Here is a 26,049-nt window from a genome sequence, read left to right on the forward strand (position 1 = left end):
AATTTTATCGGTTGCTGCCACTGCATTTAATTCTTTTTCTTTTGTTATTTTTTTTCAAATGAGTGCAATCGAACATCGTTTTTCTCCTATGACCTTGTAAGATTTTTCAAACATGGGGAGCAAATATCACTCCACCTCTTTCAGTAATTCACTTCAGTAAAATGGGATTGCCCCAAGGTAAAGAATACTTTACCAATAATTGTCTCCAAGTGAAGACGCCCCGAGGCTTGTAATACTCCCAATCTTAAGGGGAAAACACTCCAATTACATTTTTGAGGTTTGGGAGGGTTGAAATGGGGGATATGTGGTCTCGTGCCTCAGTTACTCACAGAGGATGTTAGATAGCCCAGTTGTCATCACAGCTTTGCCATTTCACTAAACCATTGTGTGCTTTGGGCTAAATATCTCTATTTCCATGTGCCTCAAGTTGTAGGCATGTTTCAGTGGCACATTTGTCTCTTTGCCCCATCTCTGTAATTGTAAATAAAGTGGGGGGATCTTTGATTACATCAGCACAGTCAGGCCCATCGGGAAGTTTTCAACTTCACATACAAGTACAAAGTTCTAAGAATTTGTATAATGAGAGGTACTAAACATTCTGCAACCTGATGTCCTGTCCAAAAGATGCAGGTCCTCAGGCTGTATGGAATTGTTTAGGAGGCACCATAGTCCTTTGTTTTCTACAATCCTGAAATTCCGAGGGTGGGACTACCTGGATCGGAGATCAGTGAAGGAGTGGTGCCTAACTTAGTTGCTCTTCAGGCATTTCGGCTCTGCAACACAGCGTGGAGTCCTTTTTTTGCCTTTTTGTGTTTAAAAAAAATCAGCATCATAATGATCATAGGTTCCACGTTTGTGGTCGTCAGCCTTCACAACTTCACACAGAGCAATTCATGCTTCAACAGAGCCTAAATAACACGCTGCACTACTTCTTAAGTAAGTGTGTGTTCTATGTCCATCTGACTCCATAAAATAAGTTCAGTCATATCAGCTAAGAATAGTTGAGGATGAAATCATTGCCCTTATGCTATAACATTTTGCAACATTTAATTTCAATTTTGATTCTTTAGAAATCAAATGCACATCTAAATCTCCCTGTAAAACATAAACAAAGGTTTGTGCAGGCAAATCTCAGATGCTCCCGCTGAAGGGGTATGGTGCCAGAATTCCATTACCAAAATATTGTCTGACAGAAACTGTGTCCTAAATGTTAATATTTTTGCTAACGATATTCTGACATACAACAATTTAAAGAAATGTTGACGTGTTGAAACCATATCTGTAAAGGAAGTGTTTCATGCTCCAAAGAAAGACAGTGGGCAAAAAAACTGGAGAAGGTAGTGAGACAGAAAAGGGGAACACTATAAATCTTGGTATCAATATGCCCTATGGGGCCTATTCCGATGTCAGACGGACCTGAGTCCATCCGAGATCGGTCAGGAGCTGTAACCGACCGACCTGCTGTGGTCGGTTATGGCCCTGCTAGTACGATGCGACTGAACCCTGTTCGGTCGCATTCGTATGGTTCACAATGCAAGCATGCATTCTGACCAGAAAGCATGCTTACGTTGTGAAATGCAGGGGTGCAGTTCATCCCTGCACCCTGTGGCTGGCACCACTAGGTGCCTGCCACCGGGTGCAGGGATCAACGGAGGGGCCTCACACCCATGGCGGCCCTGCTGGGGGCCCCCAGTGACAGTTTCCGACTGCTTTTTGGTGCCGGACACACCGGCACGAAAAGGCAGTGAAAAACTGCCATCGTACTCCCTCGATCGTAAAGAGGCAACCGGGGGAGTACTGGAGGATTTCTGGATGGCATACGGGCTCTCTGAGCCCATCGTAGGCCATCCGGTAATCCGAGTCGGTTTCCTTTCCAACCGAGCCCATCGGAATGGCTCGGTTGAAAAGGAATCCGTCCGACACATACCGATTCGGTCGGAAGGGCTCCGAACATGGTTTGGAGCCCTTGCGACCCGAATCGGAATCGGCCCCTAAAAAGTATTACTCCTACATTTATTGCAAATTTCAAACTTGTATGTAATTTTCAAAGAATTCCAGGAGTATTGCTGGAGAACTACAACAGTTGTGGTTTTTGAGGTATACTATTAAAAGCTGTGCAAGCAGAATTTCCACCAGGTGGACAATCTCACACATGGATTTTAGAGGCAATCTGCACTAACTTGTTTTTGTTTCTCCAACAGAAAATGTGGATTAGACAAATGCGCCTATATCCCATTATGTTTGGGGATTCTAACCTTGGAAACACACCTGTTCCTCATCTTACTAAAAGTATGCATGAGTTTGCCTGGGTGGGAAACGGAGAATTGAGGAGGTTGTGCTGACGTCAGTAGTAAACAGTGAGATTTCAGTGCAGCCCAGAGGGCTTATTATGGTGGTGCTGATAGAGGGCATCCAGAAGCCAGAAGAATAAGGAGTGAGTGTAGTCAGGAGAGTGGGGTAGAAAATAGTGCAGTCATGCATGACTGGATCTAGGAATCAGGAGATTGGAACCCGGAACCCGGAACCTGGAGTGAGGAAAGACGAGCCAGACATTAGTGGAGTTACAAGTCAACATTCTATGGAATGTTCTGGAAGAATTAAGTGGAGTTAGGCTGAACTCAGTGGAATCAGGAGTCACTGAAGCCTGGCAGTAGAGCCAGGAGTCTGAGGCCAGGCATGTGCAGTGAGAAGTCGGTAGAGCTAACTCTAGGTCAGTGAACAAAGTGTTGTAGTCAGGTGCAGGGTTTCAGGACTTAGTGGATTTCAGGACTATAAAATGAGTAATCAGTATGGTAGAAATTGATGTAAGAGGAGAGGCAGTCAGAGGTCAATGGAATTAGGAGCAGGAGCCCCCACTAGGATCCAAGCGAAATAATCTTTCACATAATCCTTAGAAAAATGGCGGCACTCTGCAAACCATGAATCTACCCAGAGTTTAAGAAGATTGGAGTTTACCTAAAGTAGTGTGCCCTGGCATAGTTCAGCGCCAAAGACCTCATGGGAAGTTTACTTTAGAGTTAATGTCATCCATTGGGTGTGAACTCTGAAACAGGAAATCACATCAGAGAAGAACCACAAACTACAGACTGGTGTCAGATCGGTGATATGAGCAATGTACAAAGTAAACCATTTCATTATAATTTTCCATCACAAGATAAAGCAACTGTTTTCCTTTGCACTAATACACCTATAGTGACTATTCAGGCTACACATTAATTCATGCTCCAATGTTATTTTCAGTTAACAAAAGAGAGCCCTTTTAAATTAAAAAACAATATGCAAAATGAGGTAGATTGTGATAGACATTGGCTTTGGAAATCCTCCAGGCTACAAAACGGCAATAGTGACAAATAACACGTTCTTTTTCTAAACCAAGGGTATCTCTCCTTTAATGTTTGACACTTTGAGCCCACAGCAAATACTGTTGTTCTCGCCGTCTGTCCCTACAATACCTTTTGTGCTTTTGGCATATCAGTGTGGCGCTGGGCGCGTACAGAGCGTGCAGACTTTGCAGGCTTGTCTGGGGCACAGTACATCTCCAGCCTCCGCAGGTCACAGATCCGGAAGCAGCACTCATCCACGATTCCTCGGTGACTTGACCGTCTGCTGTTCGAGCCATAGCCTGTCGCTTTACCTGCACAGAACACAGTACACGACCAGTCTTGGTTAACAGGAAGTGCAGCTTGCATCACATTCTCCACACAAGCAAAATAACAGTCCATGTGCATAGGTACCAGTTAACACCAGCGAATCTATGGGAAATACGTCCATGAAGGGAGTGAACAGGCGTTGATAAAATGTAATGTCAGTGGCACTTCAGACATGACATTTTATAACCCTATTGCTATGTCGGTAGGGACTTCAAGCCACAAAAGACCACTAAATGCACCTTGGAATAAAATGCTGCATTGATCAGGGGCTAATTGCAATTTGTGAGACAAATACAACAATATTCTTTCCTAACATGTGAGATGTGCATTTAGAATAAAAGCCCTGGTTGAGATGCATTATTGAAAGATATCTGTATGCTAGTTAGGAATGTGGAACTGTCATGGAACTAATCTTTGTGTATGCCCAGTGATGTAACACCAGGGACTGGATTGCATGACATGTTTGGTTTGTTCTAATTTGCACCAATGTGCACCACATTGTATTTTGTTCAGGTGTACTATTTCTCTCCATTTCTTTTTCTTTTTCACTACGGTTTTGCAACTGCAAAATTCCATGTGTGTTTTGTGCACATTGACAAAATGTAACCAGAACACAAACATTTATTTTTTTTCTGACACAAAACAGCACCGAGTGTCGCAGAAAGAAATGGGACGATTGATTTAGCACACCCATGCAACAGGAAATATGATAGTGCATTCTTTGTAGAGAGGCAGTATTGTTTAGCACCTGCAAAGACGAACGCTATTACTTAGCTTACATACACAAGATAATCACGTTTTTTAAAATTGCTACTTATACCACTTAGTGCTGCAAACAGAATAGGGCAAAGCAGCACGTACTTTCTATAAAAAATAGGGTGTAAGGGGTCATTTACTAACATTTTTCATGGCCGCTCGAGTGCTGTAAGGTGGTGCAAAGTGACTCAAAAGCTTGCGCCATTTTACTTACCATTAGAAAGACACACCATTGCCTGTGGAAATCTCAGCAATTCTAGGTCTGGGTGCTAAATAGCACCTCTGTGCAAATTAGCACCCCTGACAATCCGATGCATTTTGGCCCATGTGGAGGTGCCTTTCACAGACCATTGACAGGGGCATCGTGAACCCACCCCGCCAGCCCTTTTGCAGCTTCAGTGGGGATAGGGTTCTTTATGGGCCTCTTCTGTCTCCAACTCGGCAGACAAAGGCTGGCAAATACTGCTATAAAGAAATACATTTGTCAATGGAGCAGTAAGGAGGAGAAAAGAAGAGCACAAGATGGGTAGAGGTAAAGATGGAAAGAATATTGAATGGAGGGGAGGGTGAAAGGATGTATGGATGAGTGGGTGAATGAGTGGGTGGATGGATACGTGAGTAGATGGATAAGTAGTGAACGGATAGGTGGATGGACAGATGAAAGGATGGCAGAGTACACAGATGGGCAGTAGAATGGATGGACAAATGGATGGATGTGTGGATGGCTGAGTGAATAAATGTATGTTGGATGGATGGGTGGATGCAGAATGAATGGACTGCAGAGTGAATGGATGGATAGCAGTGTGGATGGATGGATGGATGTATTGATGGATGGATTGATGGTTGGCTGGCAGTGTGGATGGATGGATGGCAGAAAGGATGATGGATGGATTTATAGATGGATGGATGGATGGCAGAGTGGATGAATGGATGGGTGGCAGAGTGGATGAATGGATGGCAGAGTGGATTAATGGATGTTAAATGGATATCATCATGAATGGACTGCAGAGTGGATGGATGGATGGATAGCAGTGTGGATGGATAGATGAATGGAGAGATGGATGGATGCATTGATGGATGCATTCATGGATGGATTGACGGTTGATTGGCAGTGTGGATTGATGGATGTCAAAGTGGATAGATGGATGGATGGGCGGCAGAGTGGATGAATGGACGGATGGGTGGATGGATGAGTGGCAGAGTTGATGGATGGATGGCAACGTGTATGGATGAATGGATAGCAGGGTGGGTAAATGGAAGGATGGACAGAAGAGTGGATGGATGGATGATGGATGAATGGATGGGGTGGCAAAGTAGATGAATGGATGGACAGACTGAATGGCAGAATGAATGGATGGATGGATGAAGGAATGATTGAATGAAATAATTAATGGATAATAGATTGTTAAGGATAAATAGTGGGGATCAGTGGGTGGATGGAAGAGTGAAAGAATAAAAGGATAATGTTTGGATAAAATAGACAAAGAAGCTCTTCTAGGGATGGTTGGGGTCACCTGCTTTACATGTTTGGTGCCATCAGAGGTTTAGTTCAAAGTGGGGGGTATTTTCATTTTCTTGCTACATGACCAGAGGTCATGTTTGTGGTCATATATTATAATGCTTTTATCTTTTCATTTATATGTGTATTTATTTGAGGGTGTGTACAATAGTGAGTCTGTACTTATATTTTAATTGCAGTTAGCTTTAAAGCACACATTTAGGATGACTTAGTAATTCTGATCTGGCTAGACGAACATTTACAAATCATTGTAAAAAAACAGCTATACATGTCAGCAAAGACTAGACCTCTACAATGGAGTGCGGATTGCTCAAGACAGTGTAATTTTCAGAACGATTGGTCCACAAATGGCATTTTCCCATTCAAACTCCCCCGGTGTTTTTGCTCTAGGGTGCACCAAAAACCACTGACAGAATTACACATCATCAAAGCTTTATTTCGATATGCAAGATATCATAAAAGCACATACAACATATAAGAAACCACAATTCATAGATATTACATTTTAGAAAGTAGGTTACAATAAAAACATTCATATTACAATAAATAGTTTAAAAGGCATATTAAACATTAGCAGCTTTGTGAATGTTAAAAATGTAACTAAAACTAAGGTCATCTCGCAGCCTTTGATCTAATCAGCCAAGCCCAGCTCAGAAATTTGGTGACCCCACACACTAAGCTTGTACTAGTGTCAGCCTTGAGTATTCTAAGTGCTGAGGAATGATCCCTTATTCCGAGCAATAAACACACGGGTTTGAGCCATTTCTGTCTGTGTTTAACATAGGCTGTGCATACAAAGAAAACATGAGCGATACTTTCAATGACACCTTCACAAATAGGGCAGTCAGGTGAGGTTTGGTACGGGGGCTTCCATTTACAGGTATAATCATGGAGGGGGAGGTTTCCCAACCTAAACTGAATAAATAGGGATCTGTCTCTTGGTTTCTTGATAAAATCCAAGTACGGCTCCAGGCGAGGCTTAGGTTTATGCTGTTTAAACGCTTCAGTCAACGTTCCTTGGTTTGGGTCCCTTAGATCTTGCTCATCAACCCAATGCCAGTAAGCTCGCTTAGTTTCGGCCTTAGATAAAGAAACTCCGAGCTCCCAATCAATTGGCAAGCCAGTTTCACGGAGAAACTTCCTTATGTTGCGGATCCAGTTAATTTTATGGGCACCATTAAGGTTCATGACCTCTTTCAAACCGTCTAGGTACTTTGAGAGCTCTGGGGTCCGCCATAACCTAGCCCAGTATAAGAGAGGCCGTAACCTGGCTAGGTCCCGAATGGAGCGGCGACCCAGATCGCTCAATAGTGGTTTAATCGGGGTGCCCCTTGGAAGGGATATCAACTCCCTAAGGAACTTATTCTCAGAAGTGGTCAGACCATTGATGCAATCGAAACCCCACAACTCTGCACCATAAAGGGCGCTGCCTACAGCTTTTGCAGCATAAATATCCAAGGCAGGAGCAATGGGCTTGGAGATGGACATGCAATGTTCTCGCCCTAATGCACCAACCACCTTTTATGATTTAAAACCATTTTATCAATGTGGGGCTGCCACTTTAGATTTTGTGAGATTCTAATTCCCAGGTAGTCAAATTCTTTTAAACGCTCCAGCGATTCTCCATCAAGGGAGAGGGTAGATCTAGAGGACTTACTTGGGTTAAAATAAAGGAGCTTAGTTTTCGAGGTGTTAATGACAAGGCCCCTAAGCTTACAAAACAAACAGAAGCGGTTCAACAACTTTTGCAGACCCACGGGGGTTTTTGAGACCAGCAACGTGTCGTCTGCAAAAAGCAGGGTGGGCACTTTATCACCCGCCAGAACCGGAGCATCTGCGTTTATTTCAAGTAAAAAAGAGACTACACCATTCACAAATAACGAAAATAATGTTGGGGCTAACACGCAGCCCTGGCGTACCCCTCGATTCACAGGTATTCTATCTGTTTTTTTGCCCTTGGGAGCACCATCTAATACGGGCGTAGGTGCCATCGTGCATACGGGCCAAAAGATTTAGGATTGGTGGGGTGATCCCCATCTCCTCCAAGATTAACCACAGGCGGTCTCGAGGGACCAGGTCAAAGCGGTCTTTAAGTCAATAAATGCCAAATAAAGACCGCCTTTGCCAATGGTAACCACCTTCCAATGAAGGAGTAACAGCCTAAATGCTTGGTCAACCGTACCTGCGCATGCCCTAAAGCCTGCCTGAAAGGGAGAGATGATGTTATTCTCCTCTACCCACAAGATGATCCTCTCCAGGAGAACCCTGCCCACCAATTTCTGCCAGCGTCTATGAGACTGATTGGGCGATAGTTGGCAGGATCCTCCCTAGGGCCCTTCTTGTAGATAGGAATCACCTCAGCAGCCTTCCATGAATTAGGAACAGGTGAACCTGCTAGCAGTGCATTTATCAGAGCAGTTAAATAAATTACCCAACCGTCAGGATTAGCTTTAAAAAGGTCACCTGGCACACCGTCCTGTCCTGGGGCTTTGGCAGATACTATGTTAGCTATTGCCGTAAGGACTTCTTTTTTATCAACTCCAGTGGATACGAGCCGCCGGGAACCAGCATCCAGAGCACCGCTAAAATGCCCTGGAGCCCCGGACACTTCATTCCCACCATAGAGTTTAGCAAAATGTTCAAACCATTCACTGTCTGTAATGTGATTTAGGATTCGATTCGAGTCGCAGCCAGTCGATTTTCTGACTAATGCCCAGAATAAGTTACCGTTCTTAGCTTGTCTTGCATCTTCGAGGTTTTCCCAATGGGATTCTTCCCAAGCCCTTTTGGCGGCTATTATAGCCTGTCTATAGTGCAGTCTGGCCAGCCGGACAGATACTGGATTAGAAGTTTTAATGGCAGTAATTAGATTATTTTTCCTCTTTCTACAGTTACTATCAAACCAATTCTGGGCTGGTTTGATAGTTGCCAAACTCTTTTTGGCTGGGACCGTAAACAACTTGCCAATCTGATCCATAGTGGCAGTATAGATGGTTTCTACCTCAGCTGGCCCAGCCGCCTCATTGTATACTACAGATAGCCTTAGTGACTGCTCATCAAGAATTCGATCCAACATGCTCAGTCTAGGTTCATCCAGACAGAACTTAGGCCACTTAAGAAATCTAATACAGTTGGATGGTATAATTTGCTTAGTTATTAGCCCCCGCTATTTGATGAAATACGCTCCTTTCTGTGCCATGAATCTAACAATGTAAGAGACATGGGGTTATGGTCACTCTCCACTGATGGTATAATGACCATATCCACCACTGACTTTCCAGCCCTCCTGTCTACCATTATGTAGTCAATCCTACTCTCGCACGATACTCTATTGTAGGTGTTTGCTCCCTGAGCATCGGAGGTAGTGCGGCCGTTGGCAGCTCTTAAACCTGTTTCGATAGCTTTAAAGCACACATTTAGGATGACTTAGTAATTCTGATCTGGCTAGACGAACATTAACAAATCATTGTAAAAAAACAGCTATACATGTCAGCAAAGACTAGACCTCCACAATGGAGTGCGGATTGCTCAAGACAGTGTAATTTTCAGAACGATTGGTCCACAAATGGCATTTTCCCATTCAAACTCCCCCGGTGTTTTTGCTCTAGGGTGCACCAAAAACCACTGACAGAATTACACATCATCAAAGCTTTATTTCGATATGCAAGATATCATAAAAGCACATACAAAATATAAGAAACCACAATTCATAGATATTACATTTTAGAAAGTAGGTTACAATAAAAACATTCATATTACAATAAATAGTTTAAAAGGCATATTAAACATTAGCAGCTTTGTGAATGTTAAAAATTTTACTAAAACTAAGGTCATCTCGCAGCCTTTGATCTAATCAGCCAAGCCCAGCTCAGAAATTTGGTGACCCCACACACTAAGCTTGTACTAGTGTCAGCCTTGAGTATTCTAAGTGCTGAGGAATGATCCCTTATTCCGAGCAATAAACACACGGGTTTGAGCCATTTCTGTCTGTGTTTAACATAGGCTGGGCATACAAAGTAAACATGAGCGATACTTTCAATGACACCTTCACAAATAGGGCAGTCAGGTGAGGTTTGGTACGGGGGCTTCCATTTACAGGTATAATCATGGAGGGGGAGGTTTCCCAACCTAAACTGAATAAATAGGGATCTGTCTCTTGGTTTCTTGATAAAATCCAAGTACGGCTCCAGGCGAGGCTTAGGTTTATGCTGTTTAAACGCTTCAGTCAACGTTCCTTGGTTTGGGTCCCTTAGATCTTGCTCATCAACCCAATGCCAGTAAGCTCGCTTAGTTTCGGCCTTAGATAAAGAAACTCCGAGCTCCCAATCAATTGGCAAGCCAGTTTCACGGAGAAACTTCCTTATGTTGCGGATCCAGTTAATTTTATGGGCACCATTAAGGTTCATGACCTCTTTCAAACCGTCTAGGTACTTTGAGAGCTCTGGGGTCCGCCATAACCTAGCCCAGTATAAGAGAGGCCGTAACCTGGCTAGGTCCCGAATGGAGCGGCGACCCAGATCGCTCAATAGTGGTTTAATCGGGGTGCCCCTTGGAAGGGATATCAACTCCCTAAGGAACTTATTCTCAGAAGTGGTCAGACCATTGATGCAATCGAAACCCCACAACTCTGCACCATCAAGGGCGCTGCCTACAGCTTTTGCAGCATAAATATCCAAGGCAGGAGCAATGGGCTTGGAGATGGACATGCAATGTTCTCGCCCTAATGCACCAACCACCTTTTATGATTTAAAACCATTTTATCAATGTGGGGCTGCCACTTTAGATTTTGTGAGATTCTAATTCCCAGGTAGTCAAATTCTTTTAAACGCTCCAGCGATTCTCCATCAAGGGAGAGGGTAGATCTAGAGGACTTACTTGGGTTAAAATAAAGGAGCTTAGTTTTCGAGGTGTTAATGACAAGGCCCCTAAGCTTACAAAACAAACAGAAGCGGTTCAACAACTTTTGCAGACCCACGGGGGTTTTTGAGACCAGCAACGTGTCGTCTGCAAAAAGCAGGGTGGGCACTTTATCACCCGCCAGAACCGGAGCATCTGCGTTTATTTCAAGTAAAAAAGAGACTACACCATTCACAAATAACGAAAATAATGTTGGGGCTAACACGCAGCCCTGGCGTACCCCTCGATTCACAGGTATTCTATCTGTTTTTTTGCCCTTGGGAGCACCATCTAATACGGGCGTAGGTGCCATCGTGCATACGGGCCAAAAGATTTAGGATTGGTGGGGGGATCCCCATCTCCTCCAAGATTAACCACAGGCGGTCTCGAGGGACCAGGTCAAAGCGGTCTTTAAGTCAATAAATGCCAAATAAAGACCGCCTTTGCCGATGGTAACCACCTTCCAATGAAGGAGTAACAGCCTTAATGCTTGGTCAACCGTACCTGCGCATGCCCTAAAGCCTGCCTGAAAGGGAGAGATGATGGTATTCTCCTCTACCCACAAGATGATCCTCTCCAGGAGAACCCTGCCCACCAATTTCTGCCAGCGTCTATGAGACTGATTGGGCGATAGTTGGCAGGATCCTCCCTAGGGCCCTTCTTGTAGATAGGAATCACCTCGGCAGCCTTCCATGAATTAGGAACAGGTGAACCTGCTAGCAGTGCATTTATCAGAGCAGTTAAATAAATTACCCAACCGTCAGGATTAGCTTTAAAAAGGTCACCTGGCACACCGTCCTGTCCTGGGGCTTTGGCAGATACTATGTTAGCTATTGCCGTAAGGACTTCTTTTTTTTCAACTCCAGTGGATACGAGCCGCCGGGAACCAGCATCCAGAGCACCGCTAAAATGCCCTGGAGCCCCGGACACTTCATTCCCACCATAGAGTTTAGCAAAATGTTCAAACCATTCACTGTCTGTAATGTGATTTAGGATTCGGTTCGAGTCGCAGCCAGTCGATTTTCTGACTAATGCCCAGAATAAGTTACCGTTCTTAGCTTGTCTTGCATCTTCGAGGTTTTCCCAATGGGATTCTTCCCAAGTCCTTTTGGCGGCTATTATAGCCTGTCTATAGTGCAGTCTGGCCAGCCGGACAGATACTGGATTAGAAGTTTTAATGGCAGTAATTAGATTATTTTTCCTCTTTCTACAGTTACTATCAAACCAATTCTGGGCTGGTTTGATAGTTGCCAAACTCTTTTTGGCTGGGACCGTAAACAACTTGCCAATCTGATCCATAGTGGCAGTATAGATGGTTTCTACCTCAGCTGGCCCAGCCGCCTCATTGTATACTACAGATAGCCTTAGTGACTGCTCATCAAGAATTCGATCCAACATGCTCAGTCTGGGTTCATCCAGACAGAACTTAGGCCACTTAAGAAATCTATTACAGTTGGATGGTATAATTTGCTTAGTTATTAGCCCCCCGCTATTTGATGAAATACGCTCCTTTCTGTGCCATGAATCTAACAATGTAAGAGACATGGGGTTATGGTCACTCTCCACTGATGGTATAATGGCCATATCCACCACTGACTTCCCAGCCCTCCTGTCTACCATTATGTAGTCAATCCTACTCTCGCACGATACTCTATTGTAGGTGTTTGCTCCCTGAGCATCGGAGGTAGTGCGGCCGTTTGCAGCTCTTAAACCTGTTTCGATAGCTTTAAAGCACACATTTAGGATGACTTAGTAATTCTGATCTGGCTAGACGAACATTAACAAATCATTGTAAAAAAACAGCTATACATGTCAGCAAAGACTAGACCTCCACAATGGAGTTCGGATTGCTCAAGACAGTGTAATTTTCAGAACGATTGGTCCACAAATGGCATTTTCCCATTCAAACTCCCCCGGTGTTTTTGCTCTAGGGTGCACCAAAAACCACTGACAGAATTACACATCATCAAAGCTTTATTTCGATATGCAAGATATCATAAAAGCACATACAAAATATAAGAAACCACAATTCATAGATATTACATTTTAGAAAGTAGGTTACAATAAAAACATTCATATTACAATAAATAGTTTAAAAGGCATATTAAACATTAGCAGCTTTGTGAATGTTAAAAATGTAACTAAAACTAAGGTCATCTCGCAGCCTTTGATCTAATCAGCCAAGCCCAGCTCAGAAATGTGGTGACCCCACACACTAAGCTTGTACTAGTGTCAGCCTTGAGTATTCTAAGTGCTGAGGAATGATCCCTTATTCCGAGCAATAAACACACGGGTTTGAGCCATTTCTGTCTGGGTTTAACATAGGCTGGGCATACAAAGAAAACATGAGCGATACTTTCAATGACACCTTCACAAATAGGGCAGTCAGGTGAGGTTTGGTACGGGGGCTTCCATTTACAGGTATAATCATGGAGGGGGAGGTTTCCCAACCTAAACTGAATAAATAGGGATCTGTCTCTTGGTTTCTTGATAAAATCCAAGTAAGGCTCCAGGCGAGGCTTAGGTTTATGCTGTTTAAACGCTTCAGTCAATGTTCCTTGGTTTGGGTCCCTTAGATCTTGCTCATCAACCCAATGCCAGTAAGCTCGCTTAGTTTCGGCCTTAGATAAAGAAACTCCGAGCTCCCAATCAATTGGCAAGCCAGTTTCACGGAGAAACTTCCTTATGTTGCGGATCCAGTTAATTTTATGGGCACCATTAAGGTTCATGACCTCTTTCAAACCGTCTAGGTACTTTGAGAGCTCTGGGGTCCGCCATAACCTAGCCCAGTATAAGAGAGGCCGTAACCTGGCTAGGTCCCGCATGGAGCGGCGACCCAGATCGCTCAATAGTGGTTTAATCGGGGTGCCCCTTGGAAGGGATATCAACTCCCAAAGGAACTTATTCTCAGAAGTGGTCAGACCATTGATGCAATCGAAACCCCACAACTCTGCACCATAAAGGGCGCTGCCTACAGCTTTTGCAGCATAAATATCCAAGGCAGGAGCAATGGGCTTGGAGATGGACATGCAATGTTCTCGCCCTAATGCACCAACCACCCTTTTATGATTTAAAACCATTTTATCAATGTGGGGCTGCCACTTTAGATTTTGTGAGATTCTAATTCCCAGGTAGTCAAATTCTTTTACACGCTCCAGCGATTCTCCATCAAGGGAGAGGGTAGATCTAGAGGACTTACTTGGGTTAAAATAAAGGAGCTTAGTTTTCGAGGTGTTAATGACAAGGCCCCTAAGCTTACAAAACAAACAGAAGCGGTTCAACAACTTTTGCAGACCCACGGGGGTTTTTGAGACCAGCAACGTGTCGTCTGCAAAAAGCAGGGTGGGCACTTTATCACCCGCCAGAACCGGAGCATCTGCGTTTATTTCAAGTAAAAAAGAGACTACACCATTCACAAATAACGAAAATAATGTTGGGGCTAACACGCAGCCCTGGCGTACCCCTCGATTCACAGGTATTCTATCTGTTTTTTTGCCCTTGGGAGCACCATCTAATACGGGCGTAGGTGCCATCGTGCATACGGGCCAAAAGATTTAGGATTGGTGGGGGGATCCCCATCTCCTCCAAGATTAACCACAGGCGGTCTCGAGGGACCAGGTCAAAGCGGTCTTTAAGTCAATAAATGCCAAATAAAGACCGCCTTTGCCAATGGTAACCACCTTCCAATGAAGGAGTAACAGCCTAAATGCTTGGTCAACCGTACCTGCGCATGCCCTAAAGCCTGCCTGAAAATGAGAGATGATGTTATTCTCCTCTACCCACAAGATGATCCTCTCCAGGAGAACCCTGCCCACCAATTTCTGCCAGCGTCTATGAGACTGATTGGGCGATAGTTGGCAGGATCCTCCCTAGGGCCCTTCTTGTAGATAGGAATCACCTCGGCAGCCTTCCATGAATTAGGAACAGGTGAACCTGCTAGCAGTGCATTTATCAGAGCAGTTAAATAAATTACCCAACCGTCAGGATTAGCTTTAAAAAGGTCACCTGGCACACCGTCCTGTCCTGGGGCTTTGGCAGATACTCTGTTAGCTATTGCCGTAAGGACTTCTTTTTTATCAACTCCAGTGGATACGAGCCGCCGGGAACCAGCATCCAGAGCACCGCTAAAATGCCCTGGAGCCCCGGACACTTCATTCCCACCATAGAGTTTAGCAAAATGTTCAAACCATTCACTGTCTGTAATGTGATTTAGGATTCGGTTCGAGTCGCAGCCAGTCGATTTTCTGACTAATGCCCAGAATAAGTTACCGTTCTTAGCTTGTCTTGCATCTTCGAGGTTTTCCCAATGGGATTCTTCCCAAGCCCTTTTGGCGGCTATTATAGCCTGTCTATAGTGCAGTCTGGCCAGCCGGACAGATACTGGATTAGAAGTTTTAATGGCAGTAATTAGATTATTTTTCCTCTTTCTACAGTTACTATCAAACCAATTCTGGGCTGGTTTGATAGTTGCCAAACTCTTTTTGGCTGGGACCGTAAACAACTTGCCAATCTGATCCATAGTGGCAGTATAGATGGTTTCTACCTCAGCTGGCCCAGCCGCCTCATTGTATACTACAGATAGCCTTAGTGACTGCTCATCAAGAATTCGATCCAACATGCTCAGTCTAGGTTCATCCAGACAGAACTTAGGCCACTTAAGAAATCTATTACAGTTGGATGGTATAATTTGCTTAGTTATTAGCCCCCCGCTATTTGATGAAATACGCTCCTTTCTGTGCCATGAATCTAACAATGTAAGAGACATGGGGTTATGGTCACTCTCCACTGATGGTATAATGGCCATATCCACCACTGACTTCCCAGCCCTCCTGTCTACCATTATGTAGTCAATCCTACTCTCGCACGATACTCTATTGTAGGTGTTTGCTCCCTGAGCATCGGAGGTAGTGCGGCCGTTGGCAGCTCTTAAACCTGTTTCGATAGCTTTAAAGCACACATTTAGGATGACTTAGTAATTCTGATCTGGCTAGACGAACATTAACAAATCATTGTAAAAAAACAGCTATACATGTCAGCAAAGACTAGACCTCCACAATGGAGTGCGGATTGCTCAAAACAGTGTAATTTTCAGAACGATTGGTCCACAAATGGCATTTTCCCATTCAAACTCCCCCGGTGTTTTTGCTCTAGGGTGCACCAAAAACCACTGACAGAATTACACATCATCAAAGCTTTATTTCGATATGCAAGATATCATAAAAGCACATACAAAATATAAGAAACCACAATTCATAGATATTACATTTTAGAAAGTAGGTTACAATAAAAACATTCATATTACAATAAATAGTTTAAAAGGCATATTAAACATTAGCAGCTTTGTGAATGTTAAAAATGTAACTAAAACTAAGGTCATCTCGCAGCCTTTGATCTAATCAGCCAAGCCCAGCTCAGAAATTTGGTGACCCCACACACTAAGCTTGTACTAGTGTCAGCCTTGAGTATTCTAAGTGCTGAGGAATGATCCCTTATTCCGAGCAATAAACACACGGGTTTAAGCCATTTCTGTCTGGGTTTAACATAGGCTGGGCATACAAAGAAAACATGAGCGATACTTTCAATGACACCTTCACAAATAGGGCAGTCAGGTGAGGTTTGGTACGGGGGCTTCCATTTACAGGTATAATCATGGAGGGGGAGGTTTCCCAACCTAAACTGAATAAATAGGGATCTGTCTCTTGGTTTCTTGATAAAATCCAAGTAAGGCTCCAGGCGAGGCTTAGGTTTATGCTGTTTAAACGCTTCAGTCAACGTTCCTTGGTTTGGGTCCCTTAGATCTTGCTCATCAACCCAATGCCAGTAAGCTCGCTTAGTTTCGGCCTTAGATAAAGAAACTCCGAGCTCCAAATCAATTGGCAAGCCAGTTTCACGGAGAAACTTCCTTATGTTGCGGATCCAGTTAATTTTATGGGCACCATTAAGGTTCATGACCTCTTTCAAACCGTCTAGGTACTTTGAGAGCTCTGGGGTCCGCCATAACCTAGCCCAGTATAAGAGAGGCCGTAACCTGGCTAGGTCCCGAATGGAGCGGCAACCCAGATCGCTCAATAGTGGTTTAATCGGGGTGCCCCTTGGAAGGGATATCAACTCCCTAAGGAACTTATTCTCAGAAGTGGTCAGACCATTGATGCAATCGAAACCCCACAACTCTGCACCATCAAGGGCGCTGCCTACAGCTTTTGCAGCATAAATATCCAAGGCAGGAGCAATGGGCTTGGAGATGGACATGCAATGTTCTCGCCCTAATGCACCAACCACCTTTTATGATTTAAAACCATTTTATCAATGTGGGGCTGCCACTTTAGATTTTGTGAGATTCTAATTCCCAGGTAGTCAAATTCTTTTAAACGCTCCAGCGATTCTCCATCAAGGGAGAGGGTAGATCTAGAGGACTTACTTGGGTTAAAATAAAGGAGCTTAGTTTTCGAGGTGTTAATGACAAGGCCCCTAAGCTTACAAAACAAACAGAAGCGGTTCAACAACTTTTGCAGACCCACGGGGGTTTTTGAGACCAGCAACGTGTCGTCTGCAAAAAGCAGGGTGGGCACTTTATCACCCGCCAGAACCGGAGCATCTGCGTTTATTTCAAGTAAAAAAGAGACTACACCATTCACAAATAACGAAAATAATGTTGGGGCTAACACGCAGCCCTGGCGTACCCCTCGATTCACAGGTATTCTATCTGTTTTTTTGCCCTTGGGAGCACCATCTAATACGGGCGTAGGTGCCATCGTGCATACGGGCCAAAAGATTTAGGATTGGTGGGGGGATCCCCATCTCCTCCAAGATTAACCACAGGCGGTCTCGAGGGACCAGGTCAAAGCGGTCTTTAAGTCAATAAATGCCAAATAAAGACCGCCTTTGCCGATGGTAACCACCTTCCAATGAAGGAGTAACAGCCTTAATGCTTGGTCAACCGTACCTGCGCATGCCCTAAAGCCTGCCTGAAAGGGAGAGATGATGTTATTCTCCTCTACCCACAAGATGATCCTCTCCAGGAGAACCCTGCCCACCAATTTCTGCCAGCGTCTATGAGACTGATTGGGCGATAGTTGGCAGGATCCTCCCTAGGGCCCTTCTTGTAGATAGGAATCACCTCGGCAGCCTTCCATGAATTAGGAACAGGTGAACCTGCTAGCAGTGCATTTATCAGAGCAGTTAAATAAATTACCCAACCGTCAGGATTAGCTTTAAAAAGGTCACCTGGCACACCGTCCTGTCCTGGGGCTTTGGCAGATACTATGTTAGCTATTGCCGTAAGGACTTCTTTTTTTTCAACTCCAGTGGATACGAGCCGCCGGGAACCAGCATCCAGAGCACCGCTAAAATGCCCTGGAGCCCCGGACACTTCATTCCCACCATAGAGTTTAGCAAAATGTTCAAACCATTCACTGTCTGTAATGTGATTTAGGATTCGGTTCGAGTCGCAGCCAGTCGATTTTCTGACTAATGCCCAGAATAAGTTACCGTTCTTAGCTTGTCTTGCATCTTCGAGGTTTTCCCAATGGGATTCTTCCCAAGTCCTTTTGGCGGCTATTATAGCCTGTCTATAGTGCAGTCTGGCCAGCCGGACAGATACTGGATTAGAAGTTTTAATGGCAGTAATTAGATTATTTTTCCTCTTTCTACAGTTACTATCAAACCAATTCTGGGCTGGTTTGATAGTTGCCAAACTCTTTTTGGCTGGGACCGTAAACAACTTGCCAATCTGATCCATAGTGGCAGTATAGATGGTTTCTACCTCAGCTGGCCCAGCCGCCTCATTGTATACTACAGATAGCCTTAGTGACTGCTCATCAAGAATTCGATCCAACATGCTCAGTCTGGGTTCATCCAGACAGAACTTAGGCCACTTAAGAAATCTATTACAGTTGGATGGTATAATTTGCTTAGTTATTAGCCCCCCGCTATTTGATGAAATACGCTCCTTTCTGTGCCATGAATCTAACAATGTAAGAGACATGGGGTTATGGTCACTCTCCACTGATGGTATAATGGCCATATCCACCACTGACTTCCCAGCCCTCCTGTCTACCATTATGTAGTCAATCCTACTCTCGCACGATACTCTATTGTAGGTGTTTGCTCCCTGAGCATCGGAGGTAGTGCGGCCGTTTGCAGCTCTTAAACCTGTTTCGATAGCTTTAAAGCACACATTTAGGATGACTTAGTAATTCTGATCTGGCTAGACGAACATTAACAAATCATTGTAAAAAAACAGCTATACATGTCAGCAAAGACTAGACCTCCACAATGGAGTTCGGATTGCTCAAGACAGTGTAATTTTCAGAACGATTGGTCCACAAATGGCATTTTCCCATTCAAACTCCCCCGGTGTTTTTGCTCTAGGGTGCACCAAAAACCACTGACAGAATTACACATCATCAAAGCTTTATTTCGATATGCAAGATATCATAAAAGCACATACAAAATATAAGAAACCACAATTCATAGATATTACATTTTAGAAAGTAGGTTACAATAAAAACATTCATATTACAATAAATAGTTTAAAAGGCATATTAAACATTAGCAGCTTTGTGAATGTTAAAAATGTAACTAAAACTAAGGTCATCTCGCAGCCTTTGATCTAATCAGCCAAGCCCAGCTCAGAAATGTGGTGACCCCACACACTAAGCTTGTACTAGTGTCAGCCTTGAGTATTCTAAGTGCTGAGGAATGATCCCTTATTCCGAGCAATAAACACACGGGTTTGAGCCATTTCTGTCTGGGTTTAACATAGGCTGGGCATACAAAGAAAACATGAGCGATACTTTCAATGACACCTTCACAAATAGGGCAGTCAGGTGAGGTTTGGTACGGGGGCTTCCATTTACAGGTATAATCATGGAGGGGGAGGTTTCCCAACCTAAACTGAATAAATAGGGATCTGTCTCTTGGTTTCTTGATAAAATCCAAGTAAGGCTCCAGGCGAGGCTTAGGTTTATGCTGTTTAAACGCTTCAGTCAATGTTCCTTGGTTTGGGTCCCTTAGATCTTGCTCATCAACCCAATGCCAGTAAGCTCGCTTAGTTTCGGCCTTAGATAAAGAAACTCCGAGCTCCCAATCAATTGGCAAGCCAGTTTCACGGAGAAACTTCCTTATGTTGCGGATCCAGTTAATTTTATGGGCACCATTAAGGTTCATGACCTCTTTCAAACCGTCTAGGTACTTTGAGAGCTCTGGGGTCCGCCATAACCTAGCCCAGTATAAGAGAGGCCGTAACCTGGCTAGGTCCCGAATGGAGCGGCGACCCAGATCGCTCAATAGTGGTTTAATCGGGGTGCCCCTTGGAAGGGATATCAACTCCCTAAGGAACTTATTCTCAGAAGTGGTCAGACCATTGATGCAATCGAAACCCCACAACTCTGCACCATAAAGGGCGCTGCCTACAGCTTTTGCAGCATAAATATCCAAGGCAGGAGCAATGGGCTTGGAGATGGACATGCAATGTTCTCGCCCTAATGCACCAACCACCTTTTATGATTTAAAACCATTTTATCAATGTGGGGCTGCCACTTTAGATTTTGTGAGTTTCTAATTCCCAGGTAGTCAAATTCTTTTACACGCTCCAGCGATTCTCCATCAAGGAAGAGGGTAGATCTAGAGGACTTCCTTGGGTTAAAATAAAGGAGCTTAGTTTTCGAGGTGTTAATGACAAGGCCCCTAAGCTTACAAAACAAACAGAAGCGGTTCAACAACTTTTGCAGACCCACGGGGGTTTTTGAGACCAGCAACGTGTCGTCTGCAAAAAGCAGGGTGGGCACTTTATCACCCGCCAGAACCGGAGCATCTGCGTTTATTTCAAGTAAAAAAGAGACTACACCATTCACAAATAACGAAAATAATGTTGGGGCTAACACGCAGCCCTGGCGTACCCCTCGATTCACAGGTATTCTATCTGTTTTTTGCCCTTGGGAGCACCATCTAATACGGGCGTAGGTGCCATCGTGCATACGGGCCAAAAGATTTAGGATTGGTGGGGGGATCCCCATCTCCTCCAAGATTAACCACAGGCGGTCTCGAGGGACCAGGTCAAAGCGGTCTTTAAGTCAATAAATGCCAAATAAAGACCGCCTTTGCCAATGGTAACCACCTTCCAATGAAGGAGTAACAGCCTAAATGCTTGGTCAACCGTACCTGCACATGCCCTAAAGCCTGCCTGAAAGGGAGAGATGATGTTATTCTCCTCTACCCACAAGATGATCCTCTCCAGGAGAACCCTGCCCACCAATTTCTGCCAGCGTCTATGAGACTGATTGGGCGATAGTTGGCAGGATCCTCCCTAGGGCCCTTCTTGTAGATAGGAATCACCTCGGCAGCCTTCCATGAATTAGGAACAGGTGAACCTGCTAGCAGTGCATTTATCAGAGCAGTTAAATAAATTACCCAACCGTCAGGATTAGCTTTAAAAAGGTCACCTGGCACACCGTCCTGTCCTGGGGCTTTGGCAGATACTATGTTAGCTATTGCCGTAAGGACTTCTTTTTTATCAACTCCAGTGGATACGAGCCACCGGGAACCAGCATCCAGAGCACCGCTAAAATGCCCTGGAGCCCCGGACACTTCATTCCCACCATAGAGTTTAGCAAAATGTTCAAACCATTCACTGTCTGTAATGTGATTTAGGATTCGGTTCGAGTCGCAGCCAGTCGATTTTCTGACTAATGCCCAGAATAAGTTACCGTTCTTAGCTTGTCTTGCATCTTCGAGGTTTTCCCAATGGGATTCTTCCCAAGCCCTTTTGGCGGCTATTATAGCCTGTCTATAGTGCAGTCTGGCCAGCCGGACAGATACTGGATTAGAAGTTTTAATGGCAGTAATTAGATTATTTTTCCTCTTTCTACAGTTACTATCAAACCAATTCTGGGCTGGTTTGATAGTTGCCAAACTCTTTTTGGCTGGGACCGTAAACAACTTGTCAATCTGATCCATAGTGGCAGTATAGATGGTTTCTACCTCAGCTGGCCCAGCCGCCTCATTGTATACTACAGATAGCCTTAGTGACTGCTCATCAAGAATTCGATCCAACATGCTCAGTCTAGGTTCATCCAGACAGAACTTAGGCCACTTAAGAAATCTATTACAGTTGGATGGTATAATTTGCTTAGTTATTAGCCCCCCGCTATTTGATGAAATACGCTCCTTTCTGTGCCATGAATCTAACAATGTAAGAGACATGGGGTTATGGTCACTCTCCACTGATGGTATAATGGCCATATCCACCACTGACTTCCCAGCCCTCCTGTCTACCATTATGTAGTCAATCCTACTCTCGCACGATACTCTATTGTAGGTGTTTGCTCCCTGAGCATCGGAGGTAGTGCGGCCGTTGGCAGCTCTTAAACCTGTTTCGATAGCTTTAAAGCACACATTTAGGATGACTTAGTAATTCTGATCTGGCTAGACGAACATTAACAAATCATTGTAAAAAAACAGCTATACATGTCAGCAAAGACTAGACCTCCACAATGGAGTGCGGATTGCTCAAGACAGTGTAATTTTCAGAACGATTGGTCCACAAATGGCATTTTCCCATTCAAACTCCCCCGGTGTTTTTGCTCTAGGGTGCACCAAAAACCACTGACAGAATTACACATCATCAAAGCTTTATTTCGATATGCAAGATATCATAAAAGCACATACAAAATATAAGAAACCACAATTCATAGATATTACATTTTAGAAAGTAGGTTACAATAAAAACATTCATATTACAATAAATAGTTTAAAAGGCATATTAAACATTAGCAGCTTTGTGAATGTTAAAAATTTAACTAAAACCAAGGTCATCTCGCAGCCTTTGATCTAATCAGCCAAGCCCAGCTCAGAAATTTGGTGACCCCACACACTAAGCTTGTACTAGTGTCAGCCTTGAGTATTCTAAGTGCTGAGGAATGATCCCTTATTCCGAGCAATAAACACACGGGTTTGAGCCATTTCTGTCTGGGTTTAACATAGGCTGGGTATACAAAGAAAACATGAGCGATACTTTCAATGACACCTTCACAAATAGGGCAGTCAGGTGAGGTTTGGTACGGGGGCTTCCATTTACAGGTATAATCATGGAGGGGGAGGTTTCCCAACCTAAACTGAATAAATAGGGATCTGTCTCTTGGTTTCTTGATAAAATCCAAGTAAGGCTCCAGGCGAGGCTTAGGTTTATGCTGTTTAAACGCTTCAGTCAACGTTCCTTGGTTTGGGTCCCTTAGATCTTGCTCATCAACCCAATGCCAGTAAGCTCGCTTAGTTTCGGCCTTAGATAAAGAAACTCCGAGCTCCCAATCAATTGGCAAGCCAGTTTCATGGAGAAACTTCCTTATGTTGCGGATCCAGTTAATTTTATGGGCACCATTAAGGTTCATGACCTCTTTCAAACCGTCTAGGTACTTTGAGAGCTCTGGGGTCCGCCATAACCTAGCCCAGTATAAGAGAGGCCGTAACCTGGCTAGGTCCCGCATGGAGCGGCGACCCAGATCGCTCAATAGTGGTTTAATCGGGGTGCCCCTTGGAAGGGATATCAACTCCCAAAGGAACTTATTCTCAGAAGTGGTCAGACCATTGATGCAATCGAAACCCCACAACTCTGCACCATAAAGGGCGCTGCCTACAGCTTTTGCAGCATAAATATCCAAGGCAGGAGCAATGGGCTTGGAGATGGACATGCAATGTTCTCGCCCTAATGCACCAACCACCCTTTTATGATTTAAAACCATTTTATCAATGTGGGGCTGCCACTTTAGATTTTGTGAGATTCTAATTCCCAGGTAGTCAAATTCTTTTACACGCTCCAGCGATTCTCCATCAAGGGAGAGGGTAGATCTAGAGGACTTACTTGGGTTAAAATAAAGGAGCTTAGTTTTCGAGGTGTTAATGACAAGGCCCCTAAGCTTACAAAACAAACAGAAGCGGTTCAACAACTTTTGCAGACTCACGGGGGTTTTTGAGACCAGCAACGTGTCGTCTGCAAAAAGCAGGGTGGGCACTTTATCACCCGCCAGAACCGGAGCATCTGCGTTTATTTCAAGTAAAAAAGAGACTACACCATTCACAAATAACGAAAATAATGTTGGGGCTAACACGCAGCCCTGGCGTACCCCTCGATTCACAGGTATTCTATCTGTTTTTTTGCCCTTGGGAGCACCATCTAATACGGGCGTAGGTGCCATCGTGCATACGGGCCAAAAGATTTAGGATTGGTGGGGGGATCCCCATCTCCTCCAAGATTAACCACAGGCGGTCTCGAGGGACCAGGTCAAAGCGGTCTTTAAGTCAATAAATGCCAAATAAAGACCGCCTTTGCCAATGGTAACCACCTTCCAATGAAGGAGTAACAGCCTAAATGCTTGGTCAACCGTACCTGCGCATGCCCTAAAGCCTGCCTGAAAGGGAGAGATGATGTTATTCTCCTCTACCCACAAGATGATCCTCTCCAGGAGAACCCTGCCCACCAATTTCTGCCAGCGTCTATGAGACTGATTGGGCGATAGTTGGCAGGATCCTCCCTAGGGCCCTTCTTGTAGATAGGAATCACCTCGGCAGCCTTCCATGAATTAGGAACAGGTGAACCTGCTAGCAGTGCATTTATCAGAGCAGTTAAATAAATTACCCAACCGTCAGGATTAGCTTTAAAAAGGTCACCTGGCACACCGTCCTGTCCTGGGGCTTTGGCAGATACTATGTTAGCTATTGCCGTAAGGACTTCTTTTTTATCAACTCCAGTGGATACGAGCCGCCGGGAACCAGCATCCAGAGCACCACTAAAATGCCCTGGAGCCCCGGACACTTCATTCCCACCATAGAGTTTAGCAAAATGTTCAAACCATTCACTGTCTGTAATGTGATTTAGGATTCGGTTCGAGTCGCAGCCAGTCGATTTTCTGACTAATGCCCAGAATAAGTTACCGTTCTTAGCTTGTCTTGCATCTTCGAGGTTTTCCCAATGGGATTCTTCCCAAGCCCTTTTGGCGGCTATTATAGCCTGTCTATAGTGCAGTCTGGCCAGCCGGACAGATACTGGATTAGAAGTTTTAATGGCAGTAATTAGATTATTTTTCCTCTTTCTACAGTTACTATCAAACCAATTCTGGGCTGGTTTGATAGTTGCCAAACTCTTTTTGGCTGGGACCGTAAACAACTTGCCAATCTGATCCATAGTGGCAGTATAGATGGTTTCTACCTCAGCTGGCCCAGCCGCCTCATTGTATACTACAGATAGCCTTAGTGACTGCTCATCAAGAATTCGATCCAACATGCTCAGTCTAGGTTCATCCAGACAGAACTTAGACCACTTAAGAAATCTATTACAGTTGGATGGTATAATTTGCTTAGTTATTAGCCCCCCGCTATTTGATGAAATACGCTCCTTTCTGTGCCATGAATCTAACAATGTAAGAGACATGGGGTTATGGTCACTCTCCACTGATGGTATAATGGCCATATCCACCACTGACTTCCCAGCCCTCCTGTCTACCATTATGTAGTCAATCCTACTCTCGCACGATACTCTATTGTAGGTGTTTGCTCCCTGAGCATCGGAGGTAGTGCGGCCGTTGGCAGCTCTTAAACCTGTTTCGATAGCTTTAAAGCACACATTTAGGATGACTTAGTAATTCTGATCTGGCTAGACGAACATTAACAAATCATTGTAAAAAAACAGCTATACATGTCAGCAAAGACTAGACCTCCACAATGGAGTGCGGATTGCTCAAAACAGTGTAATTTTCAGAACGATTGGTCCACAAATGGCATTTTCCCATTCAAACTCCCCCGGTGTTTTTGCTCTAGGGTGCACCAAAAACCACTGACAGAATTACACATCATCAAAGCTTTATTTCGATATGCAAGATATCATAAAAGCACATACAAAATATAAGAAACCACAATTCATAGATATTACATTTTAGAAAGTAGGTTACAATAAAAACATTCATATTACAATAAATAGTTTAAAAGGCATATTAAACATTAGCAGCTTTGTGAATGTTAAAAATGTAACTAAAACTAAGGTCATCTCGCAGCCTTTGATCTAATCAGCCAAGCCCAGCTCAGAAATTTGGTGACCCCACACACTAAGCTTGTACTAGTGTCAGCCTTGAGTATTCTAAGTGCTGAGGAATGATCCCTTATTCCGAGCAATAAACACACGGGTTTAAGCCATTTCTGTCTGGGTTTAACATAGGCTGGGCATACAAAGAAAACATGAGC

The 26,049-nt window shown here is 44.1% G+C and overlaps 1 protein-coding gene across 2 annotated transcripts in view; it reads right to left on the reverse strand.

Moving 5' to 3' along the window:
• IGF1 (insulin like growth factor 1) overlaps nt 1-26,049 on the reverse strand; it is a 455,617-nt gene that overhangs the window by 104,701 nt on the left and 324,867 nt on the right. For both annotated transcript variants that reach the window (XM_078674744.1, XM_078674753.1), the window contains exon 3: nt 3,453-3,634. In XM_078674744.1, coding sequence (XP_078530870.1) covers nt 3,453-3,634 — 182 coding nt within the window. The remainder of the gene's footprint in view (nt 1-3,452; nt 3,635-26,049) is intronic.

This window comes from Lissotriton helveticus, chromosome 1_1 (assembly GCF_964261635.1).
Source record: "Lissotriton helveticus chromosome 1_1, aLisHel1.1, whole genome shotgun sequence".
NCBI classification, from domain to species: Eukaryota; Metazoa; Chordata; class Amphibia; order Caudata; family Salamandridae; genus Lissotriton; species Lissotriton helveticus.